The sequence below is a fragment of the Lichenostomus cassidix genome, unplaced genomic scaffold (assembly GCF_008360975.1).
Source record: "Lichenostomus cassidix isolate B80296 unplaced genomic scaffold, HeHo_3.0 HiC_scaffold_33, whole genome shotgun sequence".
Lineage (NCBI taxonomy): Eukaryota > Metazoa > Chordata > Aves > Passeriformes > Meliphagidae > Lichenostomus > Lichenostomus cassidix.
Genome location: NW_028147632.1, coordinates 1225289 through 1242145, shown reverse-complemented (window position 1 = coordinate 1242145; position 16857 = coordinate 1225289). Strand labels below are relative to the sequence as shown.

The following is a 16857-nucleotide window of genomic DNA, read 5'->3' as shown; positions in this document are numbered from 1 at the left end:
GATTTTTGGTTATATTCTGTCTGGATGATGGTGTGGGGCAATGGGAATGGGGAATTGTGGGGGGTGGGAGCATAAAAATCCTGGGAAAATGGGGATTTCCACCCAAAATCCTGGGAACAGGGAGGGTTGGGCACTGCCAGAGCCCCAAAATCCTGGGAAAAAGAGGAATTTGAGCACCTTGAGCCTTTCTAAATCATAGGAGAGGAGGAAATAGGAACTCCCAGAGCCCTAAATCGTCAGTACACGGGGGTTTGCAATTCCCAGAGCACCAAAATTCCAGGAATAGTGGGGTTGAGGAAATGCCCGAGCCACAAAATCCTGGAAAAAAGAGGAGGTTGGTAAATTCCAGCCCCAAAAATCCTGGAAAAAATGTGGTTTGGGAACTCCCAGAGCCCAAAAATCACCTGTACAGGGGGGATTGGGAAATCCCCGAGCCCCAAAATTCTGGAAAAAGAGGAATTTCAGCACAATGAGACCCTAAAAATCATGGAAAAAGAGGAAGTGGGAACTCCAATTTCCCAAACTCCTCAGTACAGGGGGGTTTGGGAACTCCGAGCCCCAAAAATTGTCTGTACAGGGGGGTTTGGAAAATCCCAGAACCCCAAAATCCTCAGTACAGGGGGGTTTGGGAAATCCCAGAGCCAAAAGTCCTGGAAAAAAGAGGAGTTTGGAAACTTCCAGCCCTGAAAATCCTGGGAATAATGTGGTTTAGGAACTCCAAGAACCGAAAAATCACCTGTACAGGGGGGTTTGGGAAATCCCAGAGCCCCAAAATTCAGGGAAAAGGGGAGTTTGCGAAAGCCCAGAGCTCCAAAATCCTGGAAAAAGAGGAATTTGAGTACCCTGAGCCTCTTAAAATCCTGGGAAAAGAGGAAGTGGGAACTCGCAGTTCCCCAAATCCTCAGTACAGGGGGTTTGAGCAATCCCAGAGCCCCAAAATTGCGGGAACAGGTGGGTTTGGGAAATCCCAGAACCCCAAAATGCTGGAAAAAGAGGATATGGGAACACCCAGTTCCCTAAATCCTGAGGACAGGGGGGTTTGGGACACACCCAGCCCCAAAAATCTCCTGGGTACAGGGGGGTTTGGGAACTCCTAGAGCCCCAAAATCTCGGGTACAGGGGGATTGGGAAATGTCAGAACCCCAAAACCGTGGGAAAAGAGGAGTTTGTCCACTGCTGACCCTGAAAATTGCAGAAAAGGGGGTAAAACCCTGAAAAAACAGGAAGACGGGCCAACACCCTTCCCAAAAAAATCCCCAAAAAGGGGGATGGACCTTCTGAATCTCCCCGATCCCCTTTTCCATGGATCCAGGACACCCCAAATGCCAACGCCGCGGCTCCAGGACCCCCCAAAGCCCACCTTGGAGCCCCCAAAGGCCAGGCAGGGTCAGCGCCAGCAGCAGCAGCAGGCAGGGGCAGCTCCGTGCTCCATCCATGGCGCCTCGGGATGTGGTGACACTGGGAAGGGTCGCTGGTGGTCCCAGTGCAGCGGCGGCGAAGTGGGGGGAGTGGGAGTGGGGGCGCAGCGCCCCAAAAGCGGCCGAGCCAATGGGAGGGCGTGTGTGTTGTGTCGTCACCGGTTGCCGGGTAGAGCCTGTGCAAAACGGGCCCCAAACCGGCCCGGCCAATCGGAGCGCGTCCAAAACAACTGCGGCCAATGGCAGCGCGCCCAAAACCACGCCCAGGCAATGGGAGCGCGTCCCAAAACGGCGCCCGGCCAATCAGAGCGCGCGGGGCGGATGATCCCGCCCTGCTCCGGACTGGAGCTCCCAGTGCAGCGGCTGCTGCGGGGCTGGCGGCAGCTGCCCGGCGCTGGCCATGGGGCGAGTGGCGGCAGCTGGGGCCCTACTGGTGGCACTGGTGGTGCTGGGAGCCACCCCGGCTGCGGGCGCGGAGCTGTCGGGTGAGCGGGGGGAGCAGGGAATGCGATGGGAAAGGGGGAAAAGGGGAAAGAAAGGGGTTTGGGAGCCCAAAATGGAGGGGGAGGAGAAGGGGAAGCCGAAAGGGAGAGCGGGAGGGGCTGAGGGTTGGGGGAAGGTGAGGAAGGGGTGGGAGAGGGTGGGGAAGTGGGGAAAAGGGGAGGGTGGGAGCCCAAAACTCAGCGGGAGGGGGATGGCGATGGAGGGATTGTGGGTAAAAATGTGGGAAAAGGGCAAAAAGAGGGAATGGGACCCCAAAACTGCATTGGGGAGTAGCTGAAAATGGCGGGGAGTGAGGATGTGAAAGGGGAAATAGGGAGAAGGGTGGGAAAGAGGAAGTGGGAGCGCGGGCAGGAGGGTCCCATGGCGGCCGTGGGGCACAGGGGGTGCGGAGTGGGGATCCGGGGTGACCCCCGGAGCTCTGGGATCGATGGGGGTGCTGGGGGAACCCCTGACCTGTGCCTTGCACACACAGGGGTCTTGCAGTTTATGGCATCCAGCGAGTGTCACTTCATTAACAGCACGGAGAAGGTGAGGTTTCTGGAGAGGTACATCTACAACCGGGTGGAGTACGCGAGGTTTGACAGCGATGTGGGGAAATACGTGGGGTTCACCCCGGCTGGGGAGAAACAGGCCGAGTACTGGAACAGCGACGAGGCAGGAATGGAGTACACACGGACTGCAGTGGACAGGCTCTGCCGGCACAACTACAAGATCGTCACCCTGTTCGGCGTGGAGCGCAGAGGTGAGCGTGGGGCAGAGGTGTCCCCTCAGGCTCTGCCCTGGCAATGACCCTGCAGCCCCTCAAACCCTCCCTGGGAATCACCCAGAGCCCTCAGCCCTCCTTGTGCCGAACCGGGGGATTCTTGTCCTTCTCAGTGACTCTTGTGGCTCTCCCAGTCCATCCCAATCCCCCCCAGTCTCTCCCAACCCCCCAGCGCGTCCATTTCAGCCAAGCGTGAAGATGACGCTTCTCAGCCAATCAGAGCGCGCGTCTCTGATGACTCATCAGTTGCCAGGCAGACAAGCAGCGCCGAGTTCCCCGCGCTGGACTTAGCCTCGCAGTGCCGCGGAGTTCATTCCCAGTCCCTCCCAGTGCCACCACAGTCACTCTGAGTGCCACCATAGTCCATCCTAGTGCCACCACGGTCACTCCCAGTCCCTCTTATCCCATTCCCAATCCATTCCCAATATATTCCCAGACATCCACCCTCTCTTCCAGTCCCTCCCAGTGCTCCCCAATCCACTCCCCTCTTTCCCAGTGTTCCCCCAGTCCCTCCCACTCCATTCCCAGTCCCTCCCAGTGCTAGCACAGTCACTCCCAGTCCCTCTAAAGCCAATCCCAGTTCATTCCCAGTCCACTCCCAGACCTCCATCCTCTCTCCCAGCGCCGTCCCAGTACGCCCTATTCCAATCCCCTCTATCCAAGTCCTTCCCCAGTCCCACTAATCGCAATTTCTGTACATTTCCAGTCCCTCCCACTGCATTGCCAGTCACTCCCAGTGCCTCCAACGTCCCTCCCAGTTTGTCTAATGCCAATCCCAGTCCATTCCCAGTGCACTCCCAGATTTCCATACTCCATTTCAGTGCCCTGCAATGCCCCCAATTCACACCCCTCTCTCCCAGTGCCCCCCCATTCCCCCCCCTTCATTCCCAGTCCCTCCCAGTACCACACCACCCCTCCCAGCTCTCTGCCAGCGCCCCCCCAGCTGATCCCAGTGTCTCCCCTCTCTCTCCCAGTGCCCCCCAGCGTGTCCATCTCGCTGGTGCCCTCGAGCTCCCAGCCCGAGCCCGGCCGCCTGCTGTGCTCCGTGATGGATTTCTACCCTGCGCAGGTGCAGGTGAGGTGGTTCCAGGGCCAGCAGGAGCTCTCGGAGCAAGTGATGACCACCGACCTGCTCCCCAACGGGGACTGGACCTACCAGCTGCTGGTGCTGCTGGAAACGCCCCCCCGGCGCGGGGTCACCTACACCTGCCAGGTGGAGCACGTCAGCCTGGAGCAGCCCCTGAGGCGGCACTGGGGTACGGCCAGAGCCCACAGCGCCGGGGGGAGCGGGGGAGGCACTGGGGGGGCTGGCAGGGGGATTGGGCTGTGCTGGGGGGAACTGGGAGGGAGGTGGAGAGAGGCTGGTTTATACTGGGAGAGGGGCTTGGGGGTGTGGGAGGGCTGGGAAGGGGTTGGAAGGATGTTGGGGAGGGTGGGATGAGGTTCTGGGGGTGCTGGTGGGCACTGGGAGGGAGTTTGGGGGTGCTGGGGGGAACTGGGAGGGAGTTTGGGGGTGCTGGGGGGAACTGGGAGGGAGTTTGGGGGTGCTGGGGGGAACTGGGAGGGAGTTGGAGTGAGGCTGGAGGGGCTGGAAGGAGATTGGGGATGGAAAAGCAAAGGTTGGAATGAGGTTGGTTGTGCTGGGAAGAGACTGGGAGGGACCTTGGTGAGTCCTGGTGGGGCTGGGAAGGGACTGGGAGAGGGTTTGGGGGTCCTGGGGCGGTGGGGGGCAACTGGGAGGGGTTGTGGGGTGCTGAGAGGGACGGGAGGGGCTTTGGTGTGTGCTGGGGAGGCTGGGAATGGATCGGGAGGAGGTTTCAGGGGCTCCTGGGTGGGCTGGGGGCGACTGGGAGGGTGCTTGGAGGGGCTTGGGGTGTCGCTGAGAGGTTTTTGGGGGTCCTGAGCCCTGCTGACCCCCCAGAGATGCCGCTGGACGCTGCCCGCAGCAAGATGCTGACGGGGATCGGGGGCTTCGTGTTGGGCTTCGTCTTCCTGGCGCTGGGGCTCGGCTTCTACCTGCGCAAGAAGGTGAGGGGGGGTCCCGGGGGTCGTGTCCCCCCTGCCCCGGAGCGGCTGTGCTCCCCCCGGGGCCCCCCAGCCCGGTGTCACCCCCTTTTCTCTGCCCACAGAGCTCCTGAGCCGCCGCCGGCCGCAGCCCCTCCCCGTGGCCTCGGGCCCGGCCGGGACCCCCCGCTCTGTCCCCGCGCTGATTTTGGGGGGTCGTGTGTCCCCCCAGCCCTGCTGTCACTCTGACCCCGCCCGGCTGCTCCCAGTGCTCCCAGTAAAGCTTCCCAGTTGGCTCCGGTCGCGTTTCTTGGGGGGCACTGGGGAGGGACTTGGGGGGACCCCGCGGTGGGGCTGTGATTGGGGGGCAGACCTGACCTGGGATGGATCGGGAATGGGGACCCCCGTGTGTCCCCAAGTGTCACCCCGCTCTGGGGGCCTTGGGAGGCAGCTGAACCCCGACACGGCACACAGCGAACCCCAAAAAAGGCGCTGAGACCCCCTGAGCCCCCCAGAACCTCCAAACCCCATAGAAAAACAGCCCCGAAAAATAGCCCCGCGAAAATGAGCCAATGGGAGAAGGCGCTGAGCGATTCTGATCCAATCCGAGCTCGCGGCGCTGATGACTCTCCAGTTCCCAGGCAGACCCGCAGCGCCCAGCGCTCCCCACCCCAACCCCACCTGCGCCCCCCCCTCGCCCCCAGCGCTTCCCGCCAGGCCAATTTGGGGAGGGGGCGCGTGGGGGGCGCCCAGGCCTGGCCCGGAGCCCAGCGCTGCCCCAGCCCGACCTGCCCCGGCTCCATCCCGGCTCCTCCCGCGGCATGCGACGGCGTGGGGAAAAGGGGGGGAAAGGGTGGGCGCTGGGCTTGGGGGGGGGGGGGAGGAGGAGGAGGAGGGATGAGGAAGGAGCGGGAGAAAGGCCGGAGATCCGAGCAGGAGGAGGAGGCGGGAGGAGGAAGGAGGAGAGAGGAAGAGGAGGAACAGGAAGAGGTTGGAGAGAGGAAGAGGAGGAGCAGCAGAAGCAGCGCGGAGCTCTTTGTCTGTCGCGGCCCCGGGAGCATCGGCGCCCCGCACGCCGCAGGTGAGGGGGAGGAGGAAGTCGCCCCAAATGTCTCGGGGGTCCCCGAGCGGCGTTTTCTCTGGGCGGGTGTTTGGAGCTCGCAGATTGCGGGATTGAGCCCCAAATCTCGTTCAGGGTCGCTGGGAGGGTTTGATTGTGCGGGGGGAACGTTTGGATGTGGCGGAAGGGCAAAGCTGAGGCGGCAGTGGGGCTTTGGGGGATATTTTGGGGGCTGCAGGTGGGCACGGCCCGGTGTCGGGGTGGGAGGGGGACATGGGGCATGGGGTCCGGCCGGGAGAGCGGTGGAGGGGAAGGGCGGGAGCCCCGGAGTGGGGTGAGCGGAGAGGGGCGATGGCGGAGCTGGGGGAGCCCCGGCAGGCTGGAGAGGGGGGAGCGTGGCTAAGGGGGAAGCCTGGGATCCCTGGAAGCGCGGAGCAGAGTATGAGGGGAGAAGGGACCCCCAAAGCCCCCGGATCATCCCTAAGCAGGACCCTGGAAAATAGGGAAGCCCGGGAGCCACGGGAGCCCCATGAGTGCAGGGAAGGGAGAGCCTGAGGAGGCCAAAGTGCAAAGAGCAGAGAGGGGGAAATGCTGTGAGGGTTTTGAGGTGAATGATGGTGGTTTGGGGTTTTTATGGACACAAACCCCTGGGAGAGTTGCAGAGCTGGAGCTGGGCAGGAGGAACCCCCAGGGCAAGGCGCTGAGCCCTTGTTTTTCCCCCAAAGCAGGATTTGTCATTGCCAAGGCGTGGCCGGATGGAGGAGGAGGAAAAGGCCCGGAGATGCAGCCGGAGCTCGGAGCTGGGGGAGAAGCCTGAGGGCAGAGAGAAGCCCCACAAGTGTGGGGAATGTGGGAAAAGCTTCAGGTGGAGATGTCAGCTGATCGTGCACCAGAGGATCCACACTGGGGAAAAGCCCTATGAGTGTGGGAAGTGTGGGAAGAGCTTCAGCCGGATGTCCACCCTGATGCGGCACCAGGTGATCCACACTGGGGAAAAGCCCTACGATTGTGTGGAATGTGGGAAGAGCTTCAGCGACAGCTCCTCGCTGATCAAGCACAAGAAAATCCACACTGGGGAAAAGCCCTTTGGTTGTGGGAATTGTGGGAAGAGCTTCAGCCAGATGTCACATTTGATCACACACCAGAGGATCCACACTGGGGAAAAGCCCTACGAGTGTGGGAAGTGTGGGAAGAGCTTCAGCCGGATGTGCACCCTGATGCAGCACCAGGTGACCCACACTGGGGAAAAGCCCTATGATTGCCAGGAATGTGGGAAGAGCTTCAGCCACAGCTCCGCGCTGATCACGCACCAGAGGATCCACACTGGGGAAAAGCCCTATGAGTGTGGGAAGTGTAGGAAAAGCTTCAGGCACAGATCTTACCTGATGCGGCACCAGATGATCCACACTGGGGAAAAGCCCTATGATTGCCAGGAATGTGGGAAGAGCTTCAGGAGCAACTCCAACCTGATGCAGCACAAAAGGATCCACACTGGGGAGAGGCCCTATGAGTGTCCCACGTGTGGGAAGAGGTTTCAGACCAGCTCCAATCTCCTCGTCCATGAGCGCATTCACACCCAGGAGAGGCCCTTCCGCTGCCCTGACTGTGGGAAGGGCTTCAAGCAAAACTCCAACCTCATCACCCACCGGCGCATCCACACTGGGGAAAAGCCCTATGAGTGTGGGGAGTGTGGGAAGAGCTTCTCCAGAAGGTCTCTCTTGACTCAGCACCAACGGAGGCACCAGTGAGGGAAGCTCTGCGAGTGTCCCGAGTGCAGGAAGAGCTTCATTGCTGCTCCAACTCCATCCCCAGTGGGAAGATCTGCAGTGGATGATCCCCAGTGACCCCCGTTGGGCAGAATCCTGGTGACCCCCATTCCTGGTGATCCCTGTTATTTGAGAAGAAGTTGTTTTATATGGTCAAAGTTTCCTTCTTCTCCTATTCTGAGTTTGTTAGCAATAAATTCAATTCACATATGCAATTTCCAGCCTGTTTTGTGCGCAAAGGTGTTTGATGAGGGATCTCTTAGCCAGGTCCTTCTATCAGCTCAGGAAGCCTTGGCTCAATTTTCTCTCCCCATGGCGGCTGTGCAGGGCAGTGAGAGAGCAGCTCTGCTGGGCGCCTGGCATGGGGCCAGCGTCACCCCACTGCAATGTGCCATGGCCTCGTGTGGCCCTGTGCTCTGGAGCCAGCGCTGCTGTTGCTTTTTCCTTGCTGATGGTTTTCTCTTTTGCAGGAAAGGCTTGTGAAGTGCCCCCGCTGTCCCTGGCGTCCCCTGGGCGCCGGCAGCCGCGTCCCTTGGCCTGCTCCCCCTGGGCCGTTGCAGGGCGGCTGGCGGAGGCTGGGAGCTGCCGTGGGGGCCGTGGGGCTGCCCCGGGGGCTGCGTGCCGAGGCGGGGCCGGGAGGTGCGGAGAACTTGGTCGCTGTTTGCAGAGCAATGGCGCCTTGGGCCCGGGCCCGTTGCAGGGCTGTTCCTCATGTGCGGCTTTGGCCTCGGCCAGCCCGGGGGGCACTGAGAGCGCGGGGCTTGGGCTGTGCGCTGTGCAGAGCCCGCGCCTCGCTGCCCTTGGCTGGCTGTGCTGTCACTCGGGATTGTCCCAGCGCCATTGCTGCTCGGTGCCAGCGAGCGGGGACAAGGCCGGCGCTGGTGTCGCCCCGGGGAGGCAGGCAGGCAGGCAGGCAGGGCTTTAGTGGGGCAGCAGCGGCGCCATGGTGGGAGCGTGTGTGCGGCCCGGGAGCGGCGGCAGCGGGCGGAGCCCGGGGAGGCGGCGGCGGAGCTCGGAGAGGCTGTCCCAGCGCAGGTGGGAGCCGCGCTGCCTTGTGCCGGGGCTCGGGGCTCGCTGCGGGCGGATGGAGGGGATGCAGGGGGCGGCAGGGGGGCTGTGGCGGCTTCTTTCTCCCGTCTCCCTCCCTCCCTCCCTCCCTGGCTGTGGCGCCGTGTTGCCGCTGGCCTGAGGCTCCTGAGGGAGCGGCTGCCCGCGGTCTCCTTGCCGCTCCTTAACAACAGGAGGGGGAGAACTGTATTCTGTGGCAAATGAAAATTAATACATTTTAAACCATTTACAGCCACATGCGCTGAAGGGTGAAAAGATAGCAGACCGTATAACCCATTTAGTGAGAAATGCTGCTGACAGTTGGCATGGCGACTCAGTGAGAAAGCCAGAGGGCTCACTTGGAAATCATGGTGAACTTCAGAGATGGTGCTTTGGTTCCTGGATCTGTCAGTCAAGCTGAGAATCACAGCCATAGCAGTTAGCAGCATGTTTCCAAATCTCATCACAGAAGGCAGAGTCATTGCCTCTTAGAGTGTCTACCTTCCTCAGCCGCATGGTAGTGGAAAGACAGAGTATTCAAAGTGATCAACAAATTGATAATCAACAAGAGTCTGCTAAAGGGAATTGCAAACAAGGTTGCAATCTCACTATAAGGCCTTGGCAAGTCACTTGAGACAATTTCGTGTCCACAGAATGGAGAAGGACAAAGAACTGCATGAAAACTGCAGGTGGGGTTATTGTGATGTTCAGGTGCAGGAAACATGACAGCAGAAGTGCAAAATTGTGTTTTTCTGTCCGTCCTGCTCTAGTGCACAGCATTTCTTGGTACATCATTCAAATACACGCAGTACTTTTGTAGTGCTCCCAGAACAGAGCTCTGAACAAGAATTCAAGGCAGAATCTGCTTGTCTGCAAAAAACCCAAATGTTGGTTCAATAGCTAAGCTGGGAAGAAGAGAAGGGTGGCACCTTTCAGTACAGGATAAATTGTGCTTACGAAGAAAACTCTGCTAGGAAGAGGAGTGTGGGAAGGGAAGGGAAGGGAAGGGAAGGGAAGGGAAGGGAAGGGAAGGGACTTAAATGTTTTTAAGGTTTATTGAGCTAAATGTTCATGCTTTGGGGTTTCTTTGGGAGTAAATCTTTATATCTTGAAGGGGCTTTTGGCTGAATCTTGATATCTTTGGAGTTTGGAGTCTGTTTCTTTATGTTTGTGGGATATTTGGGAATCTCGGTGGTTAGTGGTTTTTACAGCCACCAAACTGCCAGAGACTTGCAGAGCTGGAGCTGGGCAGGAGGAACCCCCAGGGCAAGGCGCTGAGCCCTTGTTTTTCCCCCAAAGCAGGATTTGTCATTGCCAAGGTGTGGCCGGATGGAGGAGGAGGAAAAGGCCCGGAGATGCAGCCGGAGCTCGGAGCTGGGGGAGAAGCCTGAGGGCAGAGAGAAAAAAGCTGCCAGGAGCTTCCTGAATGGAGGGAAAGGGGGGATGGGACCTTTAGAAGAGTTGAATTTGGTTTGATCCACCTGGAATTGGGTTTGACCCACCTGGAATTGGGTTTGATCCACCTGGAACTGGAATGGATTTACCTGAAATGGGGTTTTGTCGACCTGGAATTAGGTTGATTCATCCTGGAATTCGGTTGCATCCCACTGGAATTTGGTTTAACCGACCTGGAATTGGGTTGGATCCACCCGGAATTTGGTTGAATCTCTCAGGTATTTGGTTGGTTCATCCTGCAGTTGGGTTGGGTCCAGCTGGAACTGGGTTTGATCCATCTGGAATTCAGTTGGATTTACCTCAAATTGGGTTTGATCCACCTGGAATTGGATTGGATTGAGCTGGAATTTAGTTTAATCTACCTGGAATTTGGTTGCATCCTCCTGGAATTGGGTTGGATCCACCTGGAACTGGATTGGATTCACCTGGAATTCCATTGGATGAACCTGGAATTGGGTTAAATTCACCTGGAATGAGGTTGAATGCCCTTGGAATTCAGTTGGATTTACCTGGAATTGGGTTTGAGCCACCTGGAGTTGGATTTGATCCACCTGAGAGTGGGTTGGATTTACCTGGAATTTGGTATAATCTGCCTAGAACTGGCGTTGATCCACCAGGAATTGGGTTGAGTCCACCTGGAATTGGGTTTGAATGGTGTTGGTGCTGCAGTAGAGGCTGGAATTGCCCCAGGATCCTCCTGGAATCGAGTCAGACACACCTGGAATTGGGCTGAATTCCCCTGGAAATGGAGTTTTGGTTATATTCTGTCTGGATGATGATGTGGGGCAATGGGAATGGGGAATTGTGGGGGGTGAGAGCATAAAAATCCTGGAAAATGGGGATTTCCCCCCAAAATCCTGGGAACAGAGGGGTTTGGGCACTGCCAGAGCCCCAAAATCCTGGGGAAAAGAGGAATTTGAGCATTCTGAGCCTTTCAAAATCCTGGGAAAAAGAGGATGTGGGAACTCCCAGTTCCCCAAATCCTCAATACAGGGGGATTGGGAACTCTTAGAGCCCAAAAATTGCGAGAACAGGGTGGTTTGGGAAATCCAAGAGCCGCAATATACTATAAAAAGAGGATATGGGAACACGCAGTTCCCTAAATCCTGTCTACAGGGGGGTTTGGACACGCCCAGTCCCAAAAAATTGTGGATACAGGGGGGTTTGGGAACTCCTAGAACCCCAAAATCTCGGGTACAGGGGGGTTTGGGAACTGTCAGAACCCCAAAACCGTGGGAAAAGAGGAGTTTGGCCACTGCTGACCCTGAAAATTGAAAAAAAAATGGGGAAAACCCTGAAAAAAGAGGAAGCTGGGCCAACGCCCTTCCCAAAAAAATCCCCAAAAAGGGGGTTGGACCTTCTGAATCTCCCCGATCCCCTTTTGCCATGGATCCAGGACACCCCAAATGCCAACGCCGCGGCTCCAGGACCCCCCAAAGCCCACCTTGGAGCCCCCAAAGGCCAGGCAGGGTCAGCGCCAGCAGCAGCAGCAGGCAGGGGCAGCTCCGTGCTCCATCCATGGCGCCTCGGGATGTGGCGACACTGGGAAGGGTCGGTGGTGGTCACCATAGTCCATCCTAGTGCCACCATGGTCACTCCCAGTCCCTCTTATCCCATTCCCAATGTATTCCCAGACATCCACCCTCTCTCCCCGTCCCTCCCAGTGTTCCCCAATCCACTCCCCTCTCTCCCAGTGTGCCCCCAGTCCCTCCCACTCCATTCCCAGTCCCTCCCAGTGCTAGCACAGTCACTCCCAGTCCCTCGAAAGCCAATCCCAGTTCATTCCCAGTCCACTCCCAGACCTCCATCCTCTATCCCAGCGCCGTCCCAGTACGCCCTAATCCAATCCCCTCTATCCAAGTCCTTCCCCAGTCCCACTAATCGCAATTCCTGTACATTTCCAGTCCCTCCCACTGTATTGCAAGTCACTCCCAGTGCCTCCAACGTCCCTCCCAGTTTGTCTAATGCCAATCCCAGTCCATTCCCAGTGCACTCCCAGATTTCCATACTCCATTTCAGTGCCCTGCAATGCCCCCAATTCACACCCCTCTCTCCCAGTGCCCCCCCATTCCCTCCCCCTTCATTCCCAGTCCCTCCTACTCCATTCCCAGTCCCTCCCAGTACCACACCACCCCTCCCAGCTCTCTCCCAGCGCCCCCCAGCTGATCCCAGTGTCTCCCCTCTCTCTCCCAGTGCCCCCCAGCGTGTCCATCTCGCTGGTGCCCTCGAGCTCCCAGCCCGAGCCCGGCCGCCTGCTGTGCTCCGTGATGGATTTCTACCCTGCGCAGGTGCAGGTGAGGTGGTTCCAGGGCCAGCAGGAGCTCTTGGAGCAAGTGATGACCACCGACCTGCTCCCCAACGGGGACTGGACCTACCAGCTGCTGGTGCTGCTGGAAACGCCCCCCCGGCGCGGGGTCACCTACACCTGCCAGGTGGAGCACGTCAGCCTGGAGCAGCCCCTGAGGCGGCACTGGGGTACGGCCAGAGCCCACAGCGCCGGGGGGAGCGGGGGAGGCACTGGGGGGGCTGGCAGGGGGATTGGGCTGTGCTGGGGGCAACTGGGACGGAGGTGGAGAGAGGCTGGTTTCTAGTGGGACAGGGGCTTGGGGGTGTGGGAGGGCTGGGAAGGGGTTGGAAGGATGTTGGGGAGGGTGGGATGAGGTTCTGGGGGTGCTGGTGGGCACTGGGAGGGAGTTTGGGGGTGCTGGGGGGAACTGGGAGGAGTTTGGGGGTGCTGGTGGGCACTGGGAGGGAGTTGGAGTGAGGCTGGAGGGGCTTGAAGGAGATTGGGGATGGAAAAGCAAAGGTTGGAATGAGGTTGGTTGTGCTGGGAAGAGACTGGGAGGGACCTTGGTGAGTCCTGGTGGGGCTGGGAAGGGACTGGGAGAGGGTTTGGGGGTCCTGGGGCGGTGGGGGGCAACTGGGAGGGGTTGTGGGGTGCTGAGAGGGACGGGAGGGGCTTTGGTGTGTCCTGGGGAGGCTGGGAATGGATCGGGAGGAGGTTTCAGGGGCTTCTGGGTGGGCTGGGGGCGACTGGGAGAGTGCTTGGAGGGGCTTGGGGTGTCGGTGAGAGGTTTTTGGGGGTCCTGAGCCCTGCTGACCCCCCAGAGATGCCGCCGGACGCTGCCCGCAGCAAGATGCTGACGGGGATCGGGGGCTTCGTGTTGGGCTTCGTCTTCCTGGCGCTGGGGCTCGGCTTCTACCTGCGCAAGAAGGTGAGGGGGGTCCCGGGGGTCGTGTCCCCCCTGCCCCGGAGCGGCTGTGCTCCCCCCGGGGCCCCCCAGCCCGGTGTCACCCCCTTTTCTCTGCCCACAGAGCTCCTGAGCCGCCGCCGGCCGCAGCCCCTCCCCGTGGCCTCGGGCCCGGCCGGGACCCCCCGCTCTGTCCCCGCGCTGAGTTTGGGGGGTCGTGTGTCCCCCCAGCCCTGCTGTCACTCTGACCCCGCCCGGCTGCTCCCAGTGCTCCCAATAAAGCTTCCCAGTTGGCTCCGGTCGCGTTTCTTGGGGGTCACTGGGGAGGGACTTGGGGGGACCCCGCGGTGGGGCTGTGACTGGGGGGCAGACGTGACCCCGGGATGGATCGGGAATGGGGACCCCCGTGTGTCCCCAATTGTCATCCCGCTCTGGGGGCCTTGGGAGGCAGCTGAACCCCGACACGGCACACAGCGAACCCCAAAAAAGGCGCTTAGACCCCCTGAGCCCCCCAGAACCTCCAAACCCCCTAGAAAAACAGCCCCGAAAAATAGCCCCGCGAAAATGAGCCAATGGGAGAAGGCGCTGAGCGATTCTGATCCAACCCGAGCTCGCGGCGCTGATGACTCTCCAGTTCCCAGGCAGACCCGCAGCGCCCAGCGCTCCCCACCCCAACCCCACCTGCGCCCCCCCCTCGCCCCCAGCGCTTCCCGCCAGCCCAATTTGGGGAGGGGGCGCGTGGGGGGCGCCCAGGCCTGGCTCGGAGCCCAGCGCTGCCCCAGCCCGACCTGCCCCGGCTCCATCCCGGCTCCTCCCGCGGCATGCGACGGCGTGGGGAAAAGGGGGGGAAAGGGTGGGCGCTGGGCTTGGGGGGAGGAGGAGAAGGGATGGAGGAGGAGGAGGAGGGATGAGGAAGGAGCGGAAGAAAGGCCGGAGATCCGAGCGGGAGGAGGCGGGAGGAGGAGAGAGGAAGAGGAGGAACAGGAAGAGGTTGGAGAGAGGAAGAGGAGGAGCAGGAAGAGGTTGCAGAGAGGAAGAGGAGGAACAGGAAGAGGTTGGAGAGAGGAAGAGGAGGAGCAGCAGAAGCGGCGCGCAGCTCTTTGTCTGCCGCGGCCCCGGGAGCATCGGCGCCCCGCACGCCGCAGGTGAGGGGGAGGAGGAAGTCGCCCCAAATGTCTCGGGGGTCCCCGAGCGGCGTTTTTTCTGGGCGGGTGTTTGGAGCTCGCAGCTTGCGGGATTGAGCCCCAATTCTCGTTCAGGGTCGCTGGGAGGGTTTGATTGTGCGGGGGGAACGTTTGGATGTGGCGGAAGGCCAAAGCTGAGGCGCCGGTGGGGCTTTGGGGGATATTTTGTGGGCTGCAGGTGGCCATGGCCCGGTGTCGGTGTGGGAGGGGGACATGGGGCATGGGGTCCCCCCGGGAGAGCGGTGGAGGGGAAGGGCGGGAGCCCCGGAGTGGGGTGAGCGGAGAGGGGCGATGGCGGAGCTGGGGGAGCCCCGGCAGGCTGGAGAGGGGGGAGCGTGGCTAAGGGGGAAGCCTGGGATCCCTGGAAGCGCGGAGCAGAGAATGAGGGGAGAAGGGACCCCTGGGACCCCCAAAGCCCCCGGATCATCCCTAAGCGGGACCCTGGAAAATAGGGAAGCCCGGGAGGCACGGGAGCCGCATGAGTGCAGGGAAGGGAGAGCCTGAGGAGGCCAAAGTGCAAAGAGCAGAGAGGGGGAAATGCTGTGAGGGTTTTGAGGTGAATGGTGGTGGTTTGGGGTTTTTATGGACACAAACCCCTGGGAGAGTTGCAGAGCTGGAGCTGGGCAGGAGGAACCCCCAGGGCAAGGCACTGAGCCCTTGTTTTTCCCCCAAAGCAGGATTTGTCATTGCCAAGGCGTGGCCGGATGGAGGAGGAGGAAAAGGCCCGGAGATGCAGCCGGAGCTCGGAGCTGGGGGAGAAGCCTGAGGGCAGAGAGAAGCTCCGCAAGTGTGGGGAATGTGGGAAAAGCTTCAGGTGGCGATCTGATCTTATCCGGCACCAGAGGATCCACACTGGGGAAAAGCCCTATGAGTGTGGGAAGTGTGGGAAGAGCTTCAGCCGGATGTCACACCTGATGCAGCACCAGGTGATCCACACTGGGGAAAAGCCCTACGATTGCACTGAATGTGGGAAGAGCTTCAGCCACAGCTCCGCCCTGATCAAGCACCAGAGGATCCACACTGGGGAAAAGCCCTATGAATGTGGGAAGTGTGGGAAAAGCTTCAGGCACAGATCTTACCTGCTGCAGCACCAGGTGATCCACACTGGGGAAAAGCCCTATGATTGCCAGGAATGTGGGAAGAGCTTCAGGAGCAACTCCAACCTGATGCAGCACAAAAGGATCCACACTGGGGAGAGGCCCTATGAGTGTCCCACGTGTGGGAAGAGGTTTCAAACCACCTCCAATCTCCTCGTCCATGAGCGCATTCACACCCAGGAGAGGCCCTTCCGCTGCCCTGACTGCGGGAAGGGCTTCAAGCGAAACTCCAACCTCATCACCCACCGGCGCATCCACACTGGGGAAAAGCCTTACGAGTGTCCCGAGTGCAGGAAGAGCTTCATTGCTGCTCCAACTCCATCCCCAGTGGGAAGATCTGCAGTGGATGATCCCCAGTGACCCCAGCTGTGCAGAGCCCTGGTGATCCGTGCTGCTGGTGATCTGTGTGGCAAAGACACCTGGCTGGTGGCTCCACACCCTCCTGGCTCCCCGTGGGCACCTGGATGAAGGCAGGGCCAGGAATGTCCATGGGAATTCCTGGGGACATCAGAAATCCCCTGGGGAGAGCGGATTTGTTGACTTTCCACCCCAGAAAATCTCACCTTTTGTGTTCAGTTATATCATCTCTTGGCATGAGGCAACACTGGATGGCCTTGGAGGTCTTTTGCAACCTCAGGGATTCCATGATTCTGATTTTCTCTCACCCAGTGGCATCTTTCACAGCCAAATGGTTCTGAATTGGGGCAAAGAGCAGGATTTTGGGGTGGAAACGTCCAAAAATGTTCTTCCCTTCCACCCAACCACATGGATCCTCAGTGGGCACAGACATGTAAATCCTTTTCTTTCGGGCTTGGTCTTGTTTTCATTTCGGCCTTTCTAAACACCTGAATTTGGGGTAAAAATGAAGATATTGAGGTGAGACATGCATCGGACACTGGGGACACAGCCATGGTGGGACGTTGGGGACACAGACAGGGAGGGGAAAGGCAGGCAGAGCTTTCCCCGTCCAAAACTGCACCCAAAAATCTCCAAATTCAGGAATTTCTCCCAGAAGAAAGCTGTCAGGAGCTTCCTGAATGGAGGGAAAGGGGCGATGGGACATTTAAAAGAGTTGAATTGGGTTTGACACCCCTGGAATTGGGTTTGGTCCTCCTGGAACTGGATTGGATTGCCTGGGAATTGGGCTGGATTGACCTGGAATTTGGTTTGATCCACCTGGAACTGGATTTGGTTTACCTGGAATGGGGTTTTCTCGACCTGGAATTGGGTTTGACCCCCTGGAATTTGTTTTGACTCACCTGGAGCTGGGTTGGATCAATCGGGAATTCAGTTTGATTTACCTGGAATTGGGTTGGATTTACATTGGATTTACCCGTAACGATTTTGTTGTTTGGGCTGATTATACTC

The 16857-nt window shown here is 59.4% G+C and overlaps 4 protein-coding genes, 1 long non-coding RNA gene and 1 pseudogene across 6 annotated transcripts in view; 4 read left to right on the top strand and 2 right to left on the bottom strand.

Moving 5' to 3' along the window:
• The window catches only part of LOC146421354 (uncharacterized), a 155690-nt pseudogene that overhangs the window by 70736 nt on the left and 68097 nt on the right, over positions 1-16857 (top strand). The gene's annotated exons all lie outside the window — the stretch shown is intronic.
• The window catches only part of LOC146421355 (uncharacterized), a 121611-nt gene that overhangs the window by 43803 nt on the left and 60951 nt on the right, over positions 1-16857 (bottom strand). The window lies entirely within an intron of this gene.
• Positions 1-16857, top strand: part of LOC146421360 (uncharacterized) — a 50466-nt gene that overhangs the window by 12880 nt on the left and 20729 nt on the right. The window contains exons 3-4 of the mRNA XM_085047531.1: positions 6693-7370; positions 15207-15620. Coding sequence (XP_084903657.1) covers positions 6693-7370; positions 15207-15620 — 1092 coding nt within the window. The remainder of the gene's footprint in view (positions 1-6692; positions 7371-15206; positions 15621-16857) is intronic.
• LOC146421365 (class II histocompatibility antigen, B-L beta chain-like) lies at positions 1751-4985 on the top strand. Its single transcript, XM_085047551.1, has 5 exons — positions 1751-1903; positions 2395-2664; positions 3660-3941; positions 4607-4713; positions 4815-4985. Exons 1-5 carry the CDS (start codon positions 1819-1821, stop codon positions 4821-4823), a joined length of 753 nt encoding a protein of 250 aa, XP_084903677.1. The 5' UTR covers positions 1751-1818; the 3' UTR covers positions 4824-4985.
• On the bottom strand, positions 8996-10350 carry LOC146421364 (uncharacterized). Its single transcript, XR_014848741.1, has 2 exons — positions 10107-10350; positions 8996-9467 (listed from the first exon to the last, which is right to left on the bottom strand). It is a non-coding gene; the product is annotated as an uncharacterized LOC146421364 (long non-coding RNA).
• On the top strand, positions 11933-13503 carry LOC146421363 (class II histocompatibility antigen, B-L beta chain-like). The gene is made up of 3 exons (XM_085047502.1): positions 11933-12492; positions 13126-13232; positions 13333-13503. Exons 1-3 carry the CDS (start codon positions 11982-11984, stop codon positions 13339-13341), a joined length of 627 nt encoding a protein of 208 aa, XP_084903628.1. The 5' UTR covers positions 11933-11981; the 3' UTR covers positions 13342-13503.

Excerpts from the sequence above, each read along its gene's own strand:
- LOC146421365 (XM_085047551.1), top strand. The coding sequence starts at position 1,819 with ATGGGGCGAGTGGCGGCAGCTGGGGCCCTACTGGTGGCACTGGTGGTG. Across the intron at positions 1,904-2,394 it reads TGCGGGCGCGGAGCTGTCGG|GGGTCTTGCAGTTTATGGCA; the intron begins GTGAGCGGGGGG and ends TTGCACACACAG. Across the intron at positions 3,942-4,606 it reads GCCCCTGAGGCGGCACTGGG|AGATGCCGCTGGACGCTGCC; the intron begins GTACGGCCAGAG and ends CTGACCCCCCAG.
- LOC146421363 (XM_085047502.1), top strand. The coding sequence starts at position 11,982 with ATGCCAATCCCAGTCCATTCCCAGTGCACTCCCAGATTTCCATACTCC. Across the intron at positions 12,493-13,125 it reads GCCCCTGAGGCGGCACTGGG|AGATGCCGCCGGACGCTGCC; the intron begins GTACGGCCAGAG and ends CTGACCCCCCAG.